The sequence below is a fragment of the Arvicola amphibius genome, chromosome 7 (genome assembly GCF_903992535.2).
Source record: "Arvicola amphibius chromosome 7, mArvAmp1.2, whole genome shotgun sequence".
Taxonomy (NCBI): Eukaryota; Metazoa; Chordata; class Mammalia; order Rodentia; family Cricetidae; genus Arvicola; species Arvicola amphibius.
The window spans coordinates 134,488,853-134,511,639 of NC_052053.1; the positions used below are offsets into that span (position 1 = coordinate 134,488,853).

General features: G+C 44.0%; 1 protein-coding gene across 1 annotated transcript in view; it reads left to right on the top strand.

The window, feature by feature from the left end:
* Positions 1-22,787, top strand: part of Bzw2 (basic leucine zipper and W2 domains 2) — a 44,091-nt gene that overhangs the window by 5,195 nt on the left and 16,109 nt on the right. The window contains exons 2-5 of the mRNA XM_038336722.1: positions 14,273-14,337; positions 15,435-15,611; positions 19,161-19,264; positions 21,213-21,278. Of these exons, the coding sequence (XP_038192650.1) occupies positions 14,280-14,337; positions 15,435-15,611; positions 19,161-19,264; positions 21,213-21,278 (405 nt within the window). The 5' untranslated portion in view covers positions 14,273-14,279. The remainder of the gene's footprint in view (positions 1-14,272; positions 14,338-15,434; positions 15,612-19,160; positions 19,265-21,212; positions 21,279-22,787) is intronic.

Below are 22,787 nucleotides of genomic sequence, written 5' to 3' on the forward strand. Positions count from 1 at the left end.
TTAGGTGCCAAGTGGAATGATTTGGCCTGTTCTAAATTTGGCATGTGTTGAGTGAGAGTGAAGAGTGCCAGAAATGCTCAGATGGTCCTGTTTGTAACCTATCTACCATGAATATCAAGCTTAAGGTAGACCACTGAATGACCCTTAAGGTGGAAAGTCAAACTTCAGGTGGACCACTGAGTGACCCTTAAGGTGGAAAGTCAAACTTCAGGTGGACCACTGACTGACAGATACAGTGCTGTCGTGGGTTTTCCTGATTTTCAGTATTAGCTATTTTCTATGATTTTTGTTTGTTTATGTCGATGACAAGGAAACATGTAATGATAGAGCTAGTAATGCCCCACTTTAATATCAAAGAGAGAATAACCACTTGGCTAGCTTTAATTCTTTTAAGTCTATACTATAACATTTAATGGGAATAGAATAATCTGTTTGTGTAAATAGAAAATTACACTTTTCCCTTCTTGCCAAATTATTTTTATCTTAGAGGAGAACTTTTTTTTTTGTTTGTTTGGTTGGTTGGTTTCTGAGGCAGAGTATCTCTTTGTATCCTTGGCTATCCTGGAACTCACAGACATCCACCTGCCTCTGGTGGGTTTATAGGTGTGTACTGTCACACCCGTCCTAGTGGAGGGCATTTTAAAGAGGCGGGTGTTAGACGGCACTGTCATTTAGGAAGCCTGAAGAACGGCCCTGAGCTGAGGACCGCAAGTGTCCAGCTCTCAGCATCCCTGCAGGGCTCACACCAATGGCATAGTCTGTGTCGTCCTAGCCTTACAAAAATACTTTAGTGCTTTAACCTGTGAAGTTTCCTAGGACTCTGGTGATTTCTAAGGGGGGGGGGGGGGGGCACGGCCTATGTTTTCCTAAGAATACAAGGTAATAGAATGGGACTTTCATGAACAGGAAAGAGAACGTAAAATTTAATGGTGCCAAGGAAACTGCTGGCTTAAGGGAAAAAAAAAATGTCACATAATATGCTTGGGAGTATGAAGATTATTTTCATTCAGTTTGAGCCTCTGCAGGAAATAGTTGAAAATTTGGATCCCATAACATCACAGAAATCATGGGCCAATAAATTTCCCAATAAAGAGGCAGTGTGATTAGGCCCTTTCCCTAAAGATACTTGCTTACTTTCCTAACTAAAAGTCTATAGAGAATTGTTTGTCACTTTGGTGGTAACCTGCTAATTTAATATACCTGACATTAGACTCAAATTAATATTTGTGTGCTACTCTACCTTAGAGTCTGTGAGACAAAACTTCCTTCGAGACTCTTAAATACCTTTCCAAGATACTGTCACGACGTGGCTCTTGGGCCCGTGTCCTGGATGGAGACAGTGGTCTTGTCCCATCTGGCTCATCTAGAGGAGCCAGAGTCTGTGCTGGATCACCAATGCTAACGTGAAATACGTGGCCTCCCTTGAGTGGGTTGAGGCCTCGGAACTTTATCTGGGGGGTAGTTGAGAGCCTGGGTTTAGAGCCAAAGTATCCTCTCCTTGTGGTGTTAATCACGAGTTAAAAAGTTAGAGAGAAAAAAAATTCACCCTGCTATTCAAACACTAATCAGCACAGTCACAGCTCAAGTGAATGATGCGGGGTGTTTTGATACATTAGCTGTCAGGAGGGCCTCTGCTCGGCCAGCGCCAGCTTTATGTCATAAATGGGGCAGAGCTGCACCTGCTGGCAAGTGAACACTGGGAAACTTGTCTGCTCTGGCCCCTCTGCCCCGCAGACCTGGCATACTAGATAAACAAATGAATGATTGGCCCGTGGCTGCACCACTCTGACGTGAGAGAAGGGGAAGGGGAGATCTCTGTAGGAGATAGAGCTCTGGCCTGTGTACGAGGCTCTGGGTCCTGCCCCTCACACTGCTCTGAAAAAGACTGAGTTTGTACCGCTGTGCTGGTTTCCATGTCTTGTTGACACTTCTTTGGGGACTGGAGAGATGGCTCAGCAATTAAGAGCACTTGGCCCTGTGGAGGACTCCGTCTCGGTTTCCAACACCCACGTGCGACTCCATTTCCAGAGGGTTCAGCCTCCTCTTCTGATCTCCCTGGGTACCAGGCCTGCTTGTGGTGCACATACAGACTTGTAGGCAGAACATTCACACACACACACACACACACACACACATAAAAGAAGTAAAAAGGAAATTTTAGGTGCTCCCTTTCCTTTAAATTTGTGTTCCCTGTGATCGCACATTAAACTGCTGGTGAATACATAACCCTGTCGATGTCAATGGTTCTGAGCATCCCTCAGTTCTAGGCTGGCTATGGCAGTTCAGTGTCTATCGCACGTGCTTTCCTTGTCTAAAGACAGGCATGGGTGTGTGTTTAGCCTTCAACTAAAGCCTCCTCTGCTAGGCAGGCTTGGGCAGGTCCCCGTCCCGGAACATGTGGTAGGCTGAAAGAAATATTTCGGTTGACTGTGACGTTCAGGTCTGTATTTGACCTTGCTGGAGGTTCACTGCCACGGTGTTACAAAGTCCTCCTCCTGGTTACAGTAGTTCCCTCACCAATTCTCCTTTCCTCCTTTGATTAAAGCCCCCTAGCTAGTGGCATTCACTTGGCCCTCTTGCTGTGCTGCTCAGCTCCAGACTTTGGTTGGGACTGTAAGCACAAACATGCCCGGCAGTTTTGTGGTTTTCAGCCTCTGAGTTGGTCTCTGGGACTGGACATCCCCTTCTTTGCTGATCCTCACCTCCTGGTTTTCTTCAACACGGGCAGCCTTTGTTGTGCAACCTGTAAGCTCATTATCTAAGTGGAGAGGAGATCTTGAATTAGAGTCATCTTTCACCTGAGTGTGCTGGCACCTGCCTTTAATCCCGGCATTCCGGAGGTGGATACAGTTGAATCTCAGTGAGTTCCAGGCCAGCCTGTTCCACATGGTGAGTTTCAGAGAAGCCAGGAAGTTATAGAGAAAGAGAAAGAGGGGATGGGGGCACCCAACCTGGATGGATGGATGGATGGATATATAGATAGATAGGTAGGTAGGTAGGTAGATAGATAGATAGGTAGGTAGGTAGATAGGTAGATAGCTAGCTTTCTCAATACTAGAAGTTCACTTGATGAGTATGAGCGTTTGCTCAGCAAGTTTGGGGACAGAATTTGAATCTGAAGCACATATATTAAAAATAGCTGCCAGGGCTTGTAGTGCACGCCTTTAATCCCAGCACTTGGGAGGCAGAGGCAAGTGGATCTCTGTGGGTTCAAGGCCAACCTGGTCTATAAAGTGAGTTCCAGAATGGCCAGGGCTGTTACACCAAGAAAAACTCTGTCTCAAAAAATGAAAACAAACAAAGCTGAGTATGGTGCCCATGCCTGTCACCCAGAATTGCAGAGTGGAGACAGGCAGATCCTGAGAGCTCTCTGACTGACCAGTCTGGCTGAACCGGCAAACTTCTGATCCACAGAGACACGGTACCTCAAGACAGTAATGCAGAGAGCAATAGAGATACCTGCAGCCTGCTCTAGGTCCCAGACACTTGTGTGTGTGCAACACAGACAGACGACACACATATACGCACCCTTCTGTCCTGAGGTGCCGCGTCTGCCCAGCTATCTAACAAGGGTGAGAGGCTCTACTAAAGGAGCGAGCGCTGAGAACGAGAACGAGGACGCGATGCCACTCGTGTCTTTTATTTGATAGGCATGAGATTCTCAGCTGTAAAAGCACTCTTGTGAAAGGATATATGAATGACGTTAAAGCATTGGAATTGCCATTTTCCTAGTACGTGAATCGGAATAAGAAAGGTTGTGGGGTGAGCTTTAGATTTTATTCTGTCTTTGCTTTGGGTTAGTGTTGGTCTTCACCCTCGCCAGACTATCATGGTGTTAAAAAGCTACTGACAAACCATATTGTCTTTTTTTTTTGTTTGTTTTTGTTTGTTTTTTCGAGACAGGGTTTCTCTGTAGCTTTATGGCCTGTCCTGGAACTAGCTGTTGTAGACCAGGCTGGCCTAGAACTCACAGAGATCCGCCTGCTGGGATTAAAGGCGTACACCACCACCGCCCAGTGCCATATTGTCTTTTCTAAGATTCAAACAACAGAATAAGTCATAAATTTGAAGGAGACTTCCCCCCGCAGCAAGGGCTAATGCGTAATCCTCACGTGGCGTACTAAATCAGAAGTGGTGGGGGGGGGTTAGAATATGTAGCATTGAGTCAGGTCACATAATTCCAAGTCCTAATGACAGTATTTTTTGAGGGACTGGAGAGACAGTTCAGCAGTTAAAAATGCTTGCTGTTCCTGCATAAGATCAAGTTTCAGTCCTGGAACCCATGTCAGGTGGGTCACAATCACGTTTACCTCGCGTTCCAGGGGATCCAATGCCCTGTCTGGCCTCCGTGGCGCCTGCACATGGGAGGCTCACTTGCACATGTCATGTAGACTTTGGGGACATTGTTATAAAGTCTATCAGAAAGATTTGGGGGTGCTGTAGAGGCTCAGCTGGAAGAGGAGAAGGAAGCAGCCGCACTTCCCACTCTTCCGAGGACCAGACTCAATCCCTAGCACCCACCAGGTGCCGCTACAAACATCTATAACTCCTGTTCCAGGGGATTTGATGCCTTCTTCTGAAACCCAGAAGGCACTGTATATACAAGTGACACACAGGGACATGCAGGCAAAACACTCACACACAAAATGAAAATCTTGAATTTTGTGTATTTGACTCATCTCCATAGCTCAAGGGCCAATCTGTCTAGCTACATCCATGAGCTAACTTCAGATTCGGTGAGATCCGCTTCTCACAAGGAAAGGTGGGAGAGCAGTAGAGGGCGCTGACGTCAGGTCTGGCCCCACAGGGAGGCCCCACAGGACACCCCCATCACACACAAGGACCTAACCCTTGCAGACTCATATAAGAAAACAACCAAATGAATAAGTAAATCACCTTAGGGACAGTCACATATGAAAACAAAAATACATGCATATATATCTTTATTATAAACAGTCACGTTAAGATGTTTTGTTTTTCCTGGAGTATGTCGGGACAGCTGAGTTATTTCCAGTAGTCGAGCATATTCTGAGGGATCTGGAAAGTCGTGTCCTCTTATTTGATGGCACTCGTGTTTCTAAGCAGCCCTGAAAATGCAGAACTTTTAAGATGTTACAGGGCCATTCCTTGTCCCAAAATTCCCTAAAATCCTATTGTTCCCTGTATTTGCCTTTCCTCTGTGGCTGGCTCTGTGTGTATCATTTTTATTTCTAGTGATTTGAAAGTGGTATATATATATATATATATATATATATATATATATATATATTCTTTTACCCTTCTCAGTTACTGCGGGGTGTCTTTCTGAAGAGGAAGGTGTGGAGATGGGTCAGTAGATGAAGGCACTTGCTGCCGACCCCGATAGTCAGTGTCAACCCTCAGAACTGACATAGCTCCACATGTCCACACATGCATAGTAGCATGCATGTGCTCAAACACGCATGGACACAAGGGCACACACACACAGAATACACAAATGTAATTTTAAATTTTTCTTTAAAAGAATAAGACTTTTCTTATAGGAACAGAGTTCAACAATAATAATAGTGAACTTTATATGGGTTCTTGAACTCACTGAGATCTACCTGCCTCTGCTTTCTAAATGCTGGGATTAAAGGATGAGCTGCCATAGTGAGTTTATATAGCACATTTTTGGTATAGGTTTTTATGTAATAATTACAAATTGGTGGATTTTCTCATTCCTTGTCTCCTGTATATCACTTGGCATTTAGCTAAAGGCAAGATTCCTTGGGGCTGAGGGTGTAGCTCAGTAGCCTTGAGTCCCATCCCCGGAGCCAGCTACATGCCTGTAATCACAGTCCTTGGGTGGTTGATCTCCATCTTGATCTTCATTTGATTTTCAAGGCTAGCCTGGGCCACAGGAGACCCTGTCTCAAAGGCAGTCTTTTCCTTTTTTCTTCTGAGCTGTCGGTTGTTCTCACATAAAGTTCAGGTGTCCCAACTTTGATTTTTTTTATATTAATTGTTGATGTCCTTTAATCATTCTCACTCATGATACCCAAACTAAGTTAAGAATTTTCCAAAGTAGTTGCTACCATTTTAATTCCCCCCCCTTTTTTTAAGGAGTTATTTATTTATTATGTATAGTGTTCTGCCTGCATGTATGCCTGCAGGCCAGAAAAGGGCACCAGATATCGTTACAGATGGTTGTGAGCCACCATGTGGTTGCTGGGAATTGAACTCAGGACCTCTGGAAGAACAGCCAGTGCTCTTAACCTCTGAGCCATCTCTCCAGTCCCCCTTTTTCATAGTTTTTATTGAGCTATACATTGTTATCCACTCCCCTCTTTTTTCCTCCTCTCTCCCCTTTTCTCTCTCCCATGACCTCCATATTCCCAATTTACTCAGGAGATTTTGTTTGTTTTTCTCCTTCCTATGTAGATTAGATCCATATATGTCTGTCTTGGGGTCCTCTTTGTTATTTAGATTCTCTGGAGATGTGAAATGTAGGCTGGTTTTTCTTGCTTTATGTTTAAAAGCCACTTATAAGTGAGTACATACTATATTTGTCTTTCTGGGTCTGGGTTACCTCACTCAATATGGTTTTTTCTAGATCCATTTGCCTGCAAATTTCAAGATGTCAATTCTTTTTTACCACTGTGTAGTATCCATTGTGTGAATGTGTGTGCATTTTAATTTTCTTAATACTTATTTATTCTGAAACCAGATATTGTGAATCTATCCTTCTCTACCTTGAAATCAGCCATTCATCCTGGGACTCCTGATTTCTTTCAGTAAGAAGCATGTGAATAATGTTCCTATGTATATGTAAATATTAATGCTGCTGTGATCCTTTTGAAATTGGTTTGCAATTTAGCAAAAGTTAAAATTTTTAATTAGTGTGTAATGTGGCAAATTCTAGATGTGATCCCTGATGGTACACTCTGCGGTTTTAGGATCTGGGTGTGTCTGTGTCTGTACTGAGACTCTGGTGAGGTGCAGGTGAGAGAAATTCTCATCTGTTCTTGTCTTACTTGTTTCTTTTTAAAACTTTTTTTTTATTTATGTGTATGAGTATTTTGGCTGCATGTATGTCTATGAACCACTTGTATGCCCGGTGCCAGGAGGAGGGATCTGACTTAGTCACTGATCTATTGCTTGGAAGAGACACTGTGGTCAAGGCAACTCTTGTTTTCAAAAGCATTTCATTGGAGGGGGCATGCATACAGTTTCCAGAGGGTTAGTCTGTGATCATCATGGCGGAAGGCAGACAGTCATGGCACAGGGGCAGTAGCTGAGAGCTTAAAGTCCTGATCCACAGGCAGACAGAGTGTGGGGGGAGGCAGTTTGGGCCCTGTGTGGACTTTTGAAACCTCACAGCCTATCCCCAATTGCACCTTCCCCCAGCAAGCCTATCCCCAGCACCTACCCCCCTCCCCCAAAAAAAAAAGCAGTTCCACTAACTGGGCACAAGCATTCAAACATGCGCCTGTGGGGGGGTGATTGTCGCCCAAACCACCACAGCATCGGATCCTCTGTTACTGGTGTCATTGATGGTTGTGAACCACCATATGGGTGCTGGGAATAGAACCCTGGTCCTGGAAGAGCAACCAATGCTCATATAACCTCTGAGCCATCACTCCAGCCCTTATCTCTTCCTACCTCTCTCTCAAATCTCCCATTTCTCTTCTGTCTTCCACAGTCTTCCTTGGATGCCATAGGATGTAAAATTCCCTCAATGTGGGATAATTGTACCAGTATTACAGGTGTAAATAACATTTTTTTGGCGATGGATTTGAACACCTTAATAATACCAAACTCAGTCTCACCAGTAGTGCATCGGTGTCCCATTAAGAAACAGGAATTCCCCTGGGCATCGTGTGACCAGGAGGGAAACCCAGATTTTCATTTTCTTCTGCCTCCCTTCGGGGTCTTTCATCACCCTGTCTCCTGCTTCCTGAGCCTGAATTGATACCAGAGTGCTGTCTTCAGGACTTGTGTGTCTGTTCCTACTCTACTTTTTATTAAACAGCACAGAAAGCATCACATGGGGAAGAAATGAGGGACACTTTCCAGAATTTTCCAAGTCACTCCAAAGACCCCCAAGTGGCCCAGATAAAAACCTGTGTTATGAAGCATTGTTTATCGGACAATATGTGTGTGCCCCATCCTACATTATGGTGGATATTCCTTTTTTCTTATTTATTTATTTATTTATTTATTTATTTATTATATGCCTGCCTGCCAGAAGAGGGCGCCAGATCTCAGATGATTATAAGGCGATTATAAGGCACCATGTGGTTGCTGGGGATTGAACTCAGGACCTCTGAAAGAGCAGCCAATGCTCTTAACCTGTGAACCATCTCTCCAGGCCCCTGATTATTCCTTTTTATAAGGTCACTTCTCAGCCTAGCAAATGATTAGCATTAACACACGCAAACACACACCTGGCGGTAGTGGCATATGCCTTTTAATCCCAAAGCTTGGGAGGCAGAGGCAGACAGACCTCTGTGAATTCAAGTTGTGGTGGCACACACCTTTAATCCCAGTCCTTGGGAGGCAGAGGCAGGCGGGTCTCTGTGAGTTCAAGGCCAGCCTGGTTACAAGAGCTAGTTCCAAGACAGGTTCTAAGGCTACAAGAGAAACTTTGTCTTGAAAAACCAAAAAAAAGGGGGGGGGAGGGAGCAGAGAAAAATGCAGAGCTCAATAAAAATCAAAAAAAGGAAAAAACATACACACACACACACACACACACACACACACACACACGTCTGGATCATGAACACCGGAGAATACATAATGGAAGATTACATCTATGTATTAGTTTAGGTTGTAAAAGCTGATTACAGGGAAATCCAAGGCAAGTAACGCTGCTTGTTACATTGTTTCTTAAAGGCAGGTTAAACAGGCTGAGTACCCAGTAGGCTAGCAGTCTTGAATCTTAAATGACCCTGGTGTGTATTATTAACTCTGGCTGTGAGTTCCAACAAAATTTCTAGTCTCTCAGAATATAAGATATTTTCATCATAGCGCATTGCCGCAACTATCAGATGGCCCAGCTATTCCATTCCTGGGCATGTACCCAGATCTCAGATTGCCCCTAACTAGCTCTCTCTCTATCTCTCACATATGGGAAACAACCTGTTCCCACAGCCTTCCCTTTTGAGAATGTCTCTTCAGCAAAAGCAGCCTCCCTGTGGCACCTTGCAAAAAAACACAAAAGGTTGGTTCTTGTCTCCCCACTCCCCAGCTCTCAATAACTGGAGGTGACCTTCCACATTTACACTAGAGACTGGGCAGAGGAAGATAGCCTTGGAGCCATAGAAAGAAAACTAAGAAGGAGGAGACAGGCTAGCTTTCTGGGAGCCTTCAGCCAGTGGGCAGCGTGGCCAGTTGCCCCAAAGAGCCTCTCTTGGCAACAGGAGCCTGTCTTGTCTGTAAGCAGGGGAGGGAGCACGGTAGCCTCCAGGTGATATGGAAAGGCTATCTGATTGGGCAGCAGAAAGGAGTCTTCTCGTCCTGAGGAGTTGAGCTGGGTGTTTCCCTCTCCTCCTATCTTTCTGCCGCTTCAACGGGAACAGAAAAGGCTCTAGAGGTAAAGAGTTGACCCACCCAGCCCCAGGGTTTGGGGTACCAGATGGCTCTAAGGCGTTAATGGCCTACAGTCGCCTGCCAGCTCACACAGGTGGTGGCCTCCCTGTTGCTAGTTACACACCTTCTTCCTAAGTACCAGTGTTCTGGAAAAGTAGGCCAGCCCAGCTCCGCAAAGGACCATGGGCACAGTGTGGCAGGCAGCCCTAGAAACCTGGCTAAGTTGTTGTCTCCAGGTCAGACTTCATGAGAACCGAGTTTCACAGGTATAATGGGGGCCAGGAGAGCCCCATATCAACACTGTGTAGAACCCAGTTTCCATACTGACGGACTTGCCCACGTGTGAAGCATGCTTTGTTAAAGACTTGGCTCCAGCCAGCAGAACAGCTCAATGAGTAAGGGTGCCTGGCACCGAGCCTGACTTCTGGACTGAGACCCTTAGGACCCATATTACAAAAGGATAGAACTGATTCCAGCAAGTTGTTCTCTGCACGTGATCTATGTACAGATTAGCTGTGACATTTCCCCTGTTCTCTGTGCTGTGTGCCCACAGGTTCACTGGGCACTATATATCTACCCTTCTTCTACCCCGCCATAAATACAGATTAGCTGTAAGATTCTAGCTGTGACATTTCCCCTATTGTCTGCTGTGTGCCCACAGGTTCAGTGAGCACTAAGTATCTACCCCTAAAGTAGCAAATTTGACAGGTCAGAGCAGCTGCTGACTGTGTCCACAAAGAAATATTTGTTACAAGATACTAGCCTCTGGGCCTCCTGGCCTCTGCTGAAACAGTAGCAGAGGCAAAGATGCAGTAGTCAGACTTCTCCTACAGTCTGGAAGTTCACCCCCCCCCCCAATCTGGGGCAGCAGAGGGTGAAGCCAGTCTGCTGTCCCCACTGCTGACAATGCTACAGAGCTCCGGAGTTTTCTTGGGACCCTGGCGACCTCCCCGTGTGACACCTATCTAAGTTCTGATGCCGTACCATATGCTCTTAAAAGTCTCACCGACATGACTGACCAAGCATGAGCAAAGGGTGGCACCAATAAGCATGCTGAACTGGATGGAGCAAAGCCCACAAGTCCTCAACCCTACACAAGGGGGATGTCATAGCTAACATACACTTGAAGCATCTTGCTGATGCAAGATACCCAGAAATCTTCCACCCACGGTTTCTGTATATGCCCCACAAGCCCTGGGGCATGGGGTCACAAGTAGTTTTACGAAACCACGGGGCTATGGTCAGCTTTTGGGTTTTAGCCACTACACCAAGAGCTGAGGCTACATGTGGGTTTTTTAGCCGTGATGCATGCACAGAGTAAGTTTTCAAAAGACCCTAGTTTTAATCACGGTCCCATTAGCATTATGGTTCTGATGTATCTTGTGGGCTTTTCCAAAGGACCGTAGGAAGAAACAACCTAGGGGGAGATCTGCTGTATGTGACATTTAAAATCTTTAAGTATTTTTGTAGTGAACCATGACCATTCCTAGCATTGACCTTTAAAGTCTCCAAAGAGAAGATGGATAATAAACAATAACAATTCCACCTGGGTTGTGATAATGCCATTAAGATGACAAACACCACCCAAAGATTAATTTTGAACTATGAAGTACTCGGGACAACTTCAGGGCTGCTAACTCAGAGGACTTGACCATTGTCTCTGAGCCATCTCTCAGGATTTGTTTGCATGAGGCTTCTTCCGACGGTAGCAGCTGGAGTAGAGATAGGACCAAAAAGTTGGGCATATTTTTCTCTCCTTTTACAGAAGAAAAATAAATGTTGTGGCCTCTGCTTTAGAATATTTATTTTCCTAAGTTCAAGCTGTGTGAGCAGATAGCATCGCTGTTATATACTTAGTGCAGTGATGTCATGCCATGGAAGGCAGACCATCAAAATTTACAGATGAACTAAACCAGACCACACAGGAACCAAACCAGATCATATGCACCAACCTCCAAGTACTGAGGCAAACGGTCACTCATTTAAAGAGAGGGGGAAAATTAAGTTCTTTTCTTGTAGCTCATCTGTGGTCGGTCTGACCCAGTGCTTAATTCCAAGTGCCCTGTTTTTTCTGAGGCCAGGGCTTTCAAAGGGGCTCAGTGAGGACCTGGTAAAGACTGACCCTCACTGGAGCAGATTACAGGGTAGCACGGGGAACTAAAATTAGAGGAAAGTGTGCCTCGCCACAGATAGTGACCTCTCCGTGACCAGTGTCCTGGCTGAAGTGTGCCTCGCTGCAGATAGTGACCTCTCCATGACCAGTGTCCTGGCTGTGGCGGACAGATTTTGTCTGTTTCAGATTGTGCTGGTGTGTATAAGTCTTTGCGTGTGTCTGTGTGTGTGAGTGTGTTTCTCAGTTATTCTCCACGTAGACTAGATGGTGTTGACGGTAAGATTTCGTGACCAGGCAGGAAGAAAACTTAAGCATTTAGAACTGAAGCTGATCTAAAAGCTAAAACTTTCAAAATGAAGTGTTTTGTGGTACTTCAGTGTGTGTGTGGAGGGGGTATGAGAATAGGGTGCAAAGACATCATTAATCGGTGGACTCTTTGAATTCATGTTCTGGATCAAAAATAAAACTTTTAGCGAAAGCTCACACTTGAATTTTCCCAAATACTTACAAAATAAGAACATTTTGACACAGGACTACATTTTACATTTTATTTTTTGTTCCCAGATTTCCTAATGAGACTCCAACTCTTGGTGATTGTTGTTTGTCGAATGATGATATATTGGGTCGTTTGTTGTTCTGAGGGATGATGAGGGAGATACAGGGGAGGGAGGGAGATACGGGGGGATGATGAGGGAGATGCTGGAGTTTGATGAGGGAGGTGCTGGGATGATGAGAGAGATACAGGGGATGAGGGAGATGCTGGGGATGATGAGGGAGATACAGGGGATGAGGGAGATACAGGGGGGGATGAGGGAGATACAGGGGGTGATGAGGGAGATACAGGGGGTGATGAGGGAGATACAGGGGATGAGGGAGATACAAGGGGTGATGAGAGAGATACAAGGGATGATTTCCCCACTGTCACACCAGTTCAATGTCTGCTGATCTGCAGTGAATCTAATAAAATATCAACCCGGGGATTTCTGAGTGAGTTTATATAAGTAATCTGTATGTGGGCACTACTTTTCCAGTATCCGTTGGAAGAACTGGGGTAGCACGGATGAGGGGTTTATACTCTCAAGTCCTCCCCAGGCTGGCTGTCCTCACCTCCCAGTGCGGTTCCTTCACTGTGAGGTGTTAACAGCACAGGGCTGAAACAAATTCTGTTTGGCATCTGTTGCTTTGTTTGTAGCTAACTTTGTTTCTTCAATAACAATCCACGTGAAGTTCTCGGTTGTGAGGAGAATTGTGTCTGGTTCTGGGGCTGAACCCAAGACCTCACGCATGCCCGGAAATGTTCTACTGCCCATCAACAGCCCCGACTGGGGAAGGAACATTTATTTTATAAATTGAATCAGGATTTTTTCATACTGCTAATGAGTCTTTTAAATTTTAGAAAAAAGAAAAAACAATGCTTGAGTCCTGCAGATTTTTTTGAGTATTGGATGTTGTAACTGAAGAAATCTAGTCATGTTCAAATCAGTCTATAAGTGTTTTTGTAGTACTAAAACATTTTTAAATGATAAATGTTAAATGGAGTATAACTATCATCTTACATGGCCTCTGTGATTTAAGCAATCTAGATATTTTTGGTGTGTATTCATGTTATTATTGTTAAAATGTCTTAGAGAACTAATTTTAGGTATCTCAGTACTTAAATTTTTCTTACATAGAGAAAGCACATACTACATTTACCGTCTTTATAAATATGTAAGTTAAACTTGACCGTCTTTGATGGGATTTTTTTTTTCCTATTAACAGTGGAACATTGTTCCATGTTAGCACAGCTGCTTACTGGTTAAATATTTAAATGCTTACAGGTTGCTTAATTGTTAAGTGTTAAAGACAGGAAACAATGTAAAAACCCACAAGTTTCCTAACTTCATTGAAGTTAGACACTCAGGGTGGAACAGGCCACAGTCAATCAGATGACCAAGGTGAAAGAGAAGGATGCTGGATAAAGTGACCACATGCCTACAGTTGGGAGCCACCCTGAAAGAGGCAGGTATGTTGCCTCAGAAACTGGACGTCATCTTGTCTTTTGGAGCAAAAGCAGGGGACAGTGAGGTTGCAGCCCAGTAGGTGATGGGAAGAAACGAGGAATGAGTATAATTACATCACAGAGATGGAGCCAGAACCCGAGAAGTGGCACAGGTAGATCTAATTCATCCTTTGGGAAGTCTGTGCAAGTTTCTATGTGGTGGTTAAATTGTAATTTACTTAGCTAGACACATGTTGTATGCTGCAACTGTATCTTTCACATACATGTATGTTCGCCTTGGTCTGGGTATGGTTAAAGGAGAACAGTAATAAAGCAATTGCTGCGGTGTACATACATGTACGTAATTACATATGTGTGTGTGTGTGTGTGTGTGTGTGTATACAGATACCATACACTCCCTAAAAGCAGGGCATGAAGTTAAAGTTGATGCGTGTGGTTGTTTTCCAACCTTTCCCAAAAGTGGTTTTAGGTAAATGTTCACATTTTGCTAATCCAGTAATTTAAAATCCATATTCTTGCATGGTTGAGGTTGAACATGTGTTTATTATCTACATAGGTATTTGGATGGCTAATTCAAAGCACACAAACTTTGTTTTCTTTTTCAGTAATTTTATGAATAAGCATCAGAAGCCAGTACTAACAGGCCAGCGGTTCAAAACCCGGAAAAGGGGTAGGTTGTGTTGTATGTGTGTGCGTGAGCGCGCGTGCGTGTGTAACACTCTAATCAGATTATTAGAACTGAGAAGAGATTGAAGGGTGCCCTGCTCTCCTTACTGGTATGATGGAACTCTGGGTAGCCCTGTTCCACAGTGCAGCTGTGGAACCAGGTTGCTTGTGTTTGGTGTTGGGTGGCTCTTACATCCTACCCAAGCTCTGCCTCTTTGGGGACAAAATGGAGATAATTAATAAAATAAACTTAGCTTTTACTTTTTTTTTTTACAAACTTTATTGTTTTGACATCATTTATATTGTAGTTTTTGTTTGTTTTTTGAGAAGATATTCATGAGAAAGATAGACAATGTTTTTGTTGCAGCATCAAAGGGTCTTTTATCTCTTGTGTAGCGAACACTGTTGCTATTAATCCATATATGTGTTCGTGGCACCTCACCCCCCCACACACACACACATACTGTGGTTCTGGTATAAGTGATGTTAATGACTTATTACCATTCTCACGGCAGACAGCTGCACGTAGCCATTCAGTACAAGCTGGACAGTTTTACTGATACCAAAATTAAGCAAGCGTGTAGTTTAGGCAAACAGCTCTGAGATGTAGTTACAGAAACAGGGTCTCTTGACTCTTTTAACTAATGCTTTTGATTTTCCCATTCATGAAGCCAAATCACATTTTCCTATGGCTCTCTCTCTCTCTCTCTCCCTCCCTCCCTCTCTCTCAGCAGTATTAATTGTTCACATCCTCCTACAGAAGCAGGGGATCCAGTCCTTTGCCTGCGTCCCTCCTGTCCTCCTATCTCTTGTGACTGGACATAATCTTCATGGTCCCCTCTTTCATACAGTGTCATTACATTAGCCTCACCTACAAATGACACAAATGAACAATCATTAATGTTATTTGTGTGTTAGATACTTAAAATGTTTGGAGGCCTTAATGTCCAGAGTCAGTCAGTTTGTCAGGACAGATGTCTGAACGAGGAGTTTTAGAGCATGGAAATCTATATGGCCAGTTTCTTTCAGAACTTTATTTACACACACGGAACTAATTGGTTTTTTGTTGTTGTTGTTTGTTTTGTTTTGTTTTTTTTTCAGATGAAAAAGAGAAATTCGAACCCACAGTCTTCAGGGATACACTTGTCCAGGGGCTTAATGAGGCAGGTGATGACCTCGAAGCTGTAGCCAAATTTTTGGATTCTACTGGCTCACGATTAGATTATCGTCGCTATGCAGACACACTCTTTGATATCCTGGTGGCTGGCAGCATGCTTGGTAAGCCCTATGGTTTTAGCATGTTTAGCATGTTCTTATAGTATGTATGCATCTCAATTCTGTTACCACATTTCCTCTTAGGATAGAATCCTTGGAATTACATTACATTAATCCTTACATTAATTAAAAAAAAAACTGCAAGTTTTACCTAGACTCTAATTCCAAATGGTATTAATGTAGGTTTAAATGATGACTAGTTTATAGAACATAGAACTGAGAATTTCTGTTCACACTAGGACACGGCCACTTCAGCCAAGAGCCAATCGCTTCATGTGTCCCTAAGCCACGGGTGTCTAGAAGGCTGTGGCTTTGTGTGCTTGTATATGTCTTCTAGATCCTTCCCACATGCTTGAAGAACCCAGATGTCAAACGGCAGCGTTTCTTTTCTCCTCCGTGTGTTCATGTTGATGTCAGGACTCATTCTTAATAGTTCTTAATAGTTAGTTCTTCCACCTTATCCAATAAGACAGGGTCTCTCAATCAAACCCAAAGCTTGCTAATGTGGCTACTCCAGCTCGCCAGGTTGCTCTAGGGAATCCCGTGTTTACCCCCTGAGCATTTTGTATACGTTTCGGAAATCTGAATTCTGGTCCTTAGAAGAGCTGAGTTGTCTCCAGCCTATTTAGATCTTTGTTCTTATCGCTGATTTCCATGGTAGCTCCACGCCATTAGAAGTTGTCAGTTTGTTTCGGTTATCTAAGAGATATTGGTGTACTAGAGATGACTCTGCTGTTAAAGACCATTGGCTGCTCTTCTAAAGGACCCAGGTTTGATTCCCAGCACACAAGATGGCTCACAATCCAATGTGTTAGCATTCAGGCACTTGCATTGGCCTGCCCTTGGGGACCTGGCAGGTTACGTCATCATACTTGCGCGCATGCGCTGGTCAGTACTCAGGCAGTTAGACTGGCTTGCTCAGGGTCCTGACAGTGTCATCTGCCATGCCAGTAATCACCTGGTTTCTGTGCGCGTGCACTATGCCCCCTTATACGAGACAAACTCCACCCGCCTCCCTCTCCCTCTTTCCCACGGCCTCTCTGAAGAGGGAGGCAGGCAGGCCTTTGCGCCTCTCCCTTCTAATTCTCAACTCCTCCCAGCACCCACGTGAGCCCTGCCGCGTGGTGTGTCTTTTTGCCCTCTCCCGCTGTTTCTAAACCATAACTGAAAGCCATCTCCAGCCTTCACCGGTGCTCCACACATGTGGCTCGCTTATGTTTGTGCAGGCAAAACATCTAACGTATAAAATAAAACGTTTTCGTTTTTTTGTTTTATTTTAAGAGAGAGATCTGCAAATCTGTGGAAATATTGTGATTGTTTCTAACACTTAGAAGTGGAGCCGAAGTGTGCCAGCTGCACGGATGAGGCAGTTGACATAATACAAGTGCTGTCCCGGATGTCATCTGTACTTCCAATAGAGATTTGCCGGCCAAGCCAATCTACCTTGAGACAGGGCGAATACATTTCTTTGTTTGGAGGTCGAGCCTCCTCTGAACCCCCATTCTCATGCTTTGCTGTGGAACGTGGCCCCCACAAACCACCCGGCCTTGTTCTGCATTGCTAAGCTTCACTGTATTCTCAATTAATTTGTGATACCATTTATACAACTCACTCATTGCTATAGAACTCAAGAAAGCTCTACAGAGTATTTTAAATCTCAATACCCAGAAATAACCATTGATAATATTTTGGCTAGTCCCTTCTAGAAGTTTCTCCCCTCACACGGCTTTGATAACAAAGCAATATTACATGTGTCTGGTGCTATGCGTGTTAATTTGTGTTTATATAGTCTGCCTTTCACCTCCATGAGTGTTAAATTTGGGGTGATTTGAGTTACACCCCAGTGATAATTAAAAATATTGAGTTCCAGTGTGTTTGTGGACGCATCCCTGTATCCTGCTCTGTGTGATTAGCAAATCACCAACCACGCTATTAAAAGATGGAGCTATTAGGATCCTAGCAGGCAAAGGAAATGTTTTTCTTAACATGTTGCCTTATATCACGAATCTCCTACGCATGTCTTTTTATAGATCTTCGTCAATTAAATTAACAATTGGTATTTTAAAATTTGTAATGAAATAGGGCATTTTCTGGCATTACTTTCAGTATTCACTGGTTATATTTTATCAGTGCACTGGCAACTCTGTGAGGGTGGTTAGCATCCTGGCACACATTGGTCAGCCCCACAGAGCCTTGTTACTGTAACTGTTCGTGGGGGCAGCTCATTTCCGTAAACAATTCACGTTCTCTTATAGCAGCTGCATGTTGTGTTTTAGGGTCCCAGTGACTGCCAAGCAGCAGACTTAATCATTCAGCCTGTGCTGAGCTGTCTTTATTTCCTTCCCATCCTATAAAATTGCTAGCGAGCCCTTCCTACCACTCTTCCAGCCTTCTCCCCGACCCCGTGAATGTGTTGAGTATCTGCGCACTATGCTTTGATTTCCTCCAGGGCTTATTTATAATCCGTAGCCGATTTAGCTCTGCAGCACAGACTTCATCCTCCACACTGTGCCCATGTATGCAACAGACTGTTATATGTTTGACACAGCTTAGCCCATTTTACACAATCCAGATGCCTGTGAGTCCAGATTTAAGATGAACTAAGAAAAGTCCTTCCTTTAACTGATACTTTGCCAATGACCAGTCGTGCAGGAATTTCCTTCATATCGCAAGGTTCTCCTATTGTTCTTGGTCTTTCATCAAAGAATGTTTGTCTTTTCCTTTACTTCTATCTTAAGAAAAAGTAGCTGCAAGGGATACATTGTGTCCACAAAGAATACATTGTAGCCACAAAGGATACATTTTTTTCCTGCTACTACTACTATCTCAAAAAGTAGGAGTGTTCCAAAACCAAGAAGAGGCAATTAACACTTGCTTCTAATATGTTGTGAGAACATTTGAAGTGCAAGCATATCGTCATCATACTATAACCGTTATCTGTTGTGTGGACGAATGCATTTTTAAAACCTTTACCTCCCCAGGGAAAAGTCTGCAGGTTAAAAGTCAGACTTTCCAGTTCCTCAGTTTTAACCATGAAGAAACAATTAATCCAGAGGTTTGAGAAGATTATTATCTTAATATAATTTTAATTCCGTTGGCTGTGTTCATTAAAAGGGGCTAATGAAATTGGGGGTGTAAGTTGTTTTTAAGGAAAATAGACTCCTGCAGGAGCTGACTTCTTGAAAACTAATTTACTTATAAAATGTTATTGAAGTTTAAAGCCCCATGGACAGCTCGGTAAGGGAAGAAATTCCCATTTCTTACATCCAGTACCAAAAGTGGCTACCTGCGGCTCTTTCCACCCAGTGTCGAAAATCACAAGTTAACTTAATGCTAGATTATACAAATTTACGTAGATAACTACTTTGGTGTCCTCATTGCTGTGACTGATAAGTAGATTGCAACACTGGTCTCCTTACTTGGATTGTCTTGGAAACAGATGCTTGGCAGCCTGTCTTTATTTGCAAGCACGCGCCCTATGAAGCGCACCGCGCCTGTTTTTGCACCTACTCTCTCCTCACACCATCCTGACTGTGCGGACCTGTCTTCCAGCCCCTGGAGGGACACGCATAGACGACGGTGACAAGACCAAGATGACCAACCACTGTGTGTTCTCAGCCAACGAAGATCATGAAACCATCCGAAACTATGCTCAGGTAGAGCCTGGCATGCAGAGGGGGAGCGGAAGCCCCAAACAGATAATGATGGGGAAAGAATCTCTAAATAACAGCGCTAGTCAACTCTCATGTGCGTGGAAAAAACACACAGTTGCATTCCTAACGAGCCTTAAAGTTTTAGACGATACCATCCCTTTGCCCCCACCTACAATTCCCCAGGTGCTCTCTATAAATTCATCCTATTTTTGGAGAAAACAGTCTTGATCTTTCTTTTCCTACTAAAGCTGCACACTCCCTTTGACCGATTGGTTTTATATCTTGGTCTTAAGACCGCTCGCGGCCACTTGCGGATGTATAAGACGGCCACGGTGATTATCAGTAATGCCAAGGAGGGAAATGAATGTACAACTCATTTGGAGATTTTGTGACTTACAGTAATAGAATGCATACGGTATTGCTATTGAAGAGTATGAAGAGCTGAGACACCGCAGTGATCAAGACCGTGGGCTGCCGACCCTTCTCCAAGACCTAGGTTTAATTCTCAGCACCCACATGACAGCTTACCGGGGATTCCCAGTCCTCAGGGATCAAACAACCTCTTCTGATCTCCGAGGGCACCATGCATGCACATGGTGCACACACACACACACACACACACTACAGGCAACAATACACAAAAATAAATCAATGTTTTAAACATCAAGAGTAAGAAAGGGTTAGGAGTGTAATTCAGCTAGTAGAGCATTGCCCAGCATTTACAAAGCAGAGGTTTGATCCCCCAGCATTGCATAAACTGGGCGCCATGATGCCTGCCTGTGCTCATCCTCAGCTACTTAGTGAGATGGAGACCAGCTTGGGCTTCAGTAGAGCCAGTCTCAAGAATCAGGAGAGGTGAAAAGATACTTGTATAGCATAAAACCTGTAGGAGAGTCATAAGTCAACCCCCCGTTAAATGTGTGCAAGTATGTCCAAACTCGCTGGCTCTTAGGGGAATATTAAAATTATGGCGCGTCAGTTTGCCCATATTAGCTTGGTAAAAAAGTAAGTCATTTTAGGGCCGCGTGAAAAGGTCTGCACATGCAGCTAGCCAGGCCTGTTTTCCCTGCTCTGGTTCTATATGGACCCATTTAAAAGAGTGGGCTGTGGGCTGGCAGTGTGGCTCAGTGGGGAGCATGCATTTGCATAGCGGGCCTCATCAAAATGCGGGACTGGGGGAGGGATGTTTTCATATGGAACAGCAGGACCGGTCAAACTGATCTGTCCTCTACATTTCTTTATTTCTCCTGTGTAAGTAAGAGTTGTAACTGCCCTGAGAAGGCATGGGTTTAAACTGTAACACTCCGTTCCATAGCTTATCTTTTTGGGGTTTGGGGGCTGGGTCTCATATCAAGCCCCCAGTGCTCCAGACACTAGGCTTCCACAGCTGGGAGGACCATAATTTCTAAGTCTGGTTTCTTCCAACTTCTGCATCTGGAAGATTGAAACTATTTTTTTTATTTCCAACATTTATTTGTTGTTTATTCTATTTCTGTTTCTATTCTTTTTTCCTCTATTTTCTCATTTCAGATTGTATTCTTACTTTCATTGTGTTTATTTGTGTGTGTTCATGTAAGGATTTGTGCTCGAAGGCCAGAAACCTATTCCCTCAGAGGTGGAGTCATGGGAACTTTTGAGCCTCCCGACCTGGATGCTGGGAATCAAACTCCATCCTCTGAAACAGTAGCAAGAACTCTTAGCCTTGGATTTGCTTCTCCAGCCCCAGTTTTCATTCTTGAATTGGTTTTATCTGATGTGTGTATTTGATCCTATTTTTCCTGGGGTCATGGTACCTTCTGTGAAATGCGTATAGATCCAGTGTCTTGATGTGAAAACTTTTATCATTTTATCATTGCAGAGCTATGACGGTGGATATAATTTCCACCCCTCTTTCTATGGCCTTTAAAATTGTTTGCATAATTCAATGATTCTGTTTATATTTTGTGTTTAGGTCTTCAATAAACTCATCAGGAGATACAAATATTTGGAAAAAGCATTTGAAGATGAAATGAAAAAGGTAAATTCACATATCTAAGGCAGAAGGATCCTGAACTTGGGGTCCACCTGGGCCACAAAACAAGACCATATCGCACACGTGCATGCACACACACACACACACACACACACACACACACTCACGCAATTTTTAACTTCAGCACTCTTGCTCCCTGGCATGAGGTGATGCCTCATTTTGCTGAGAGATTCCTAGACGTGGATTAAAGTCAAATGCTTTGATTCCGGTTCCTCCACTTACTCAGAGTGGTGTGACCGCTCTGAAACAAGTCTTTAGGATGCTAAGGATGCTGAATTCATGTGTTCTACATACGTCACAGAACGAATAAGAGAATCGCGTCCCCCTCATGTTAATATAAACCTGTATTCATGTTGGAAACTTTTCACTGGTGCTGCATGATGAAAACGCAGCCAGGTTTCTGTTGTGATTGGAGGCCCCTGGGGAATGTCAGTGTCTTATCTAAGACATGATGAGCCTGAGAAAATGTAGTCACAGTGTAAAGCAACGAAGTTAGGGAAAGGAGGACCGCCTCCCACAGCCCCAAGGACTTAAAACTCAGTGCGAAGAGGGGCATAAAATCCCCTTTGCTTTATTTCAGATTTGTAAGTCACCCTCTCTCACTTTCTAAGATCTTAGGATCTATCTAGAAATTCCTTTATCCCGTATCTTCCATTGCCTCCTTAGCAAGGCTTGTGTTTAAACTATGACCCAAGAAACAATGTGCTTGATTCTTGAATGTTTTAAAGACTTGGACAAAACCCCTTTCTCCCCCAAAGTTCTTACTTCACATGGAATCTTTCCTGCTGTGTTTTGTGTTTGCAAAAAGTTTGCTCAAGGGGCTGGAGAGGAGGCTCAGCAGTGGAAAGTGCTTCTTACACTTGCAAAGAGCCTGAGTTCAGGTCCCAGCGCTCATCAGATGACTTATAATAGCCTGTAATTCCAGTTCCAGAGATCCCACACCTTCTGGACTTTCCAGGCACCTGCATATACATGACAATTATACACAGACCCACACTTACATGTAAATCGGTAAACCTGAAATTTTGTTCTTTCCAAAATAAAGTCTTTGCATATGCCATGGTGAGGAAGTGGTCACCCAACTTGGGGAAGGGGCGAAAGCCAAAATATTACAGAATACATATAGTGTGTGTGTGTGTATGTGTGTGTGTGTGTATGCTTCCTCCTTTTCAGGTGCAATAGCCACACGTACATTATATATACACACCGTCCCCAAATGTCTCTTACTGTGACTATAGCTACGTGTGCATGAACCTTGAGAAAAGTACTGTGTCGGACAGCCTGACTTTCTACAGTATCCATTCGTCATTGGGCACGTGCCCAGCGTGTGCCAGCTGCGCGTGCGTATCCAGCCTCCAGCCTGTGGTAGCTGCGCATGCGCGCCCAGCCTGTGACATTTACACGGTATGGTGACCTGTTTCCTCACCTAGACATGGCAGATTGTTCTCACTGCATCGTCTTCCTACCCTGGTGTCTGCACGTATAGACTTGATC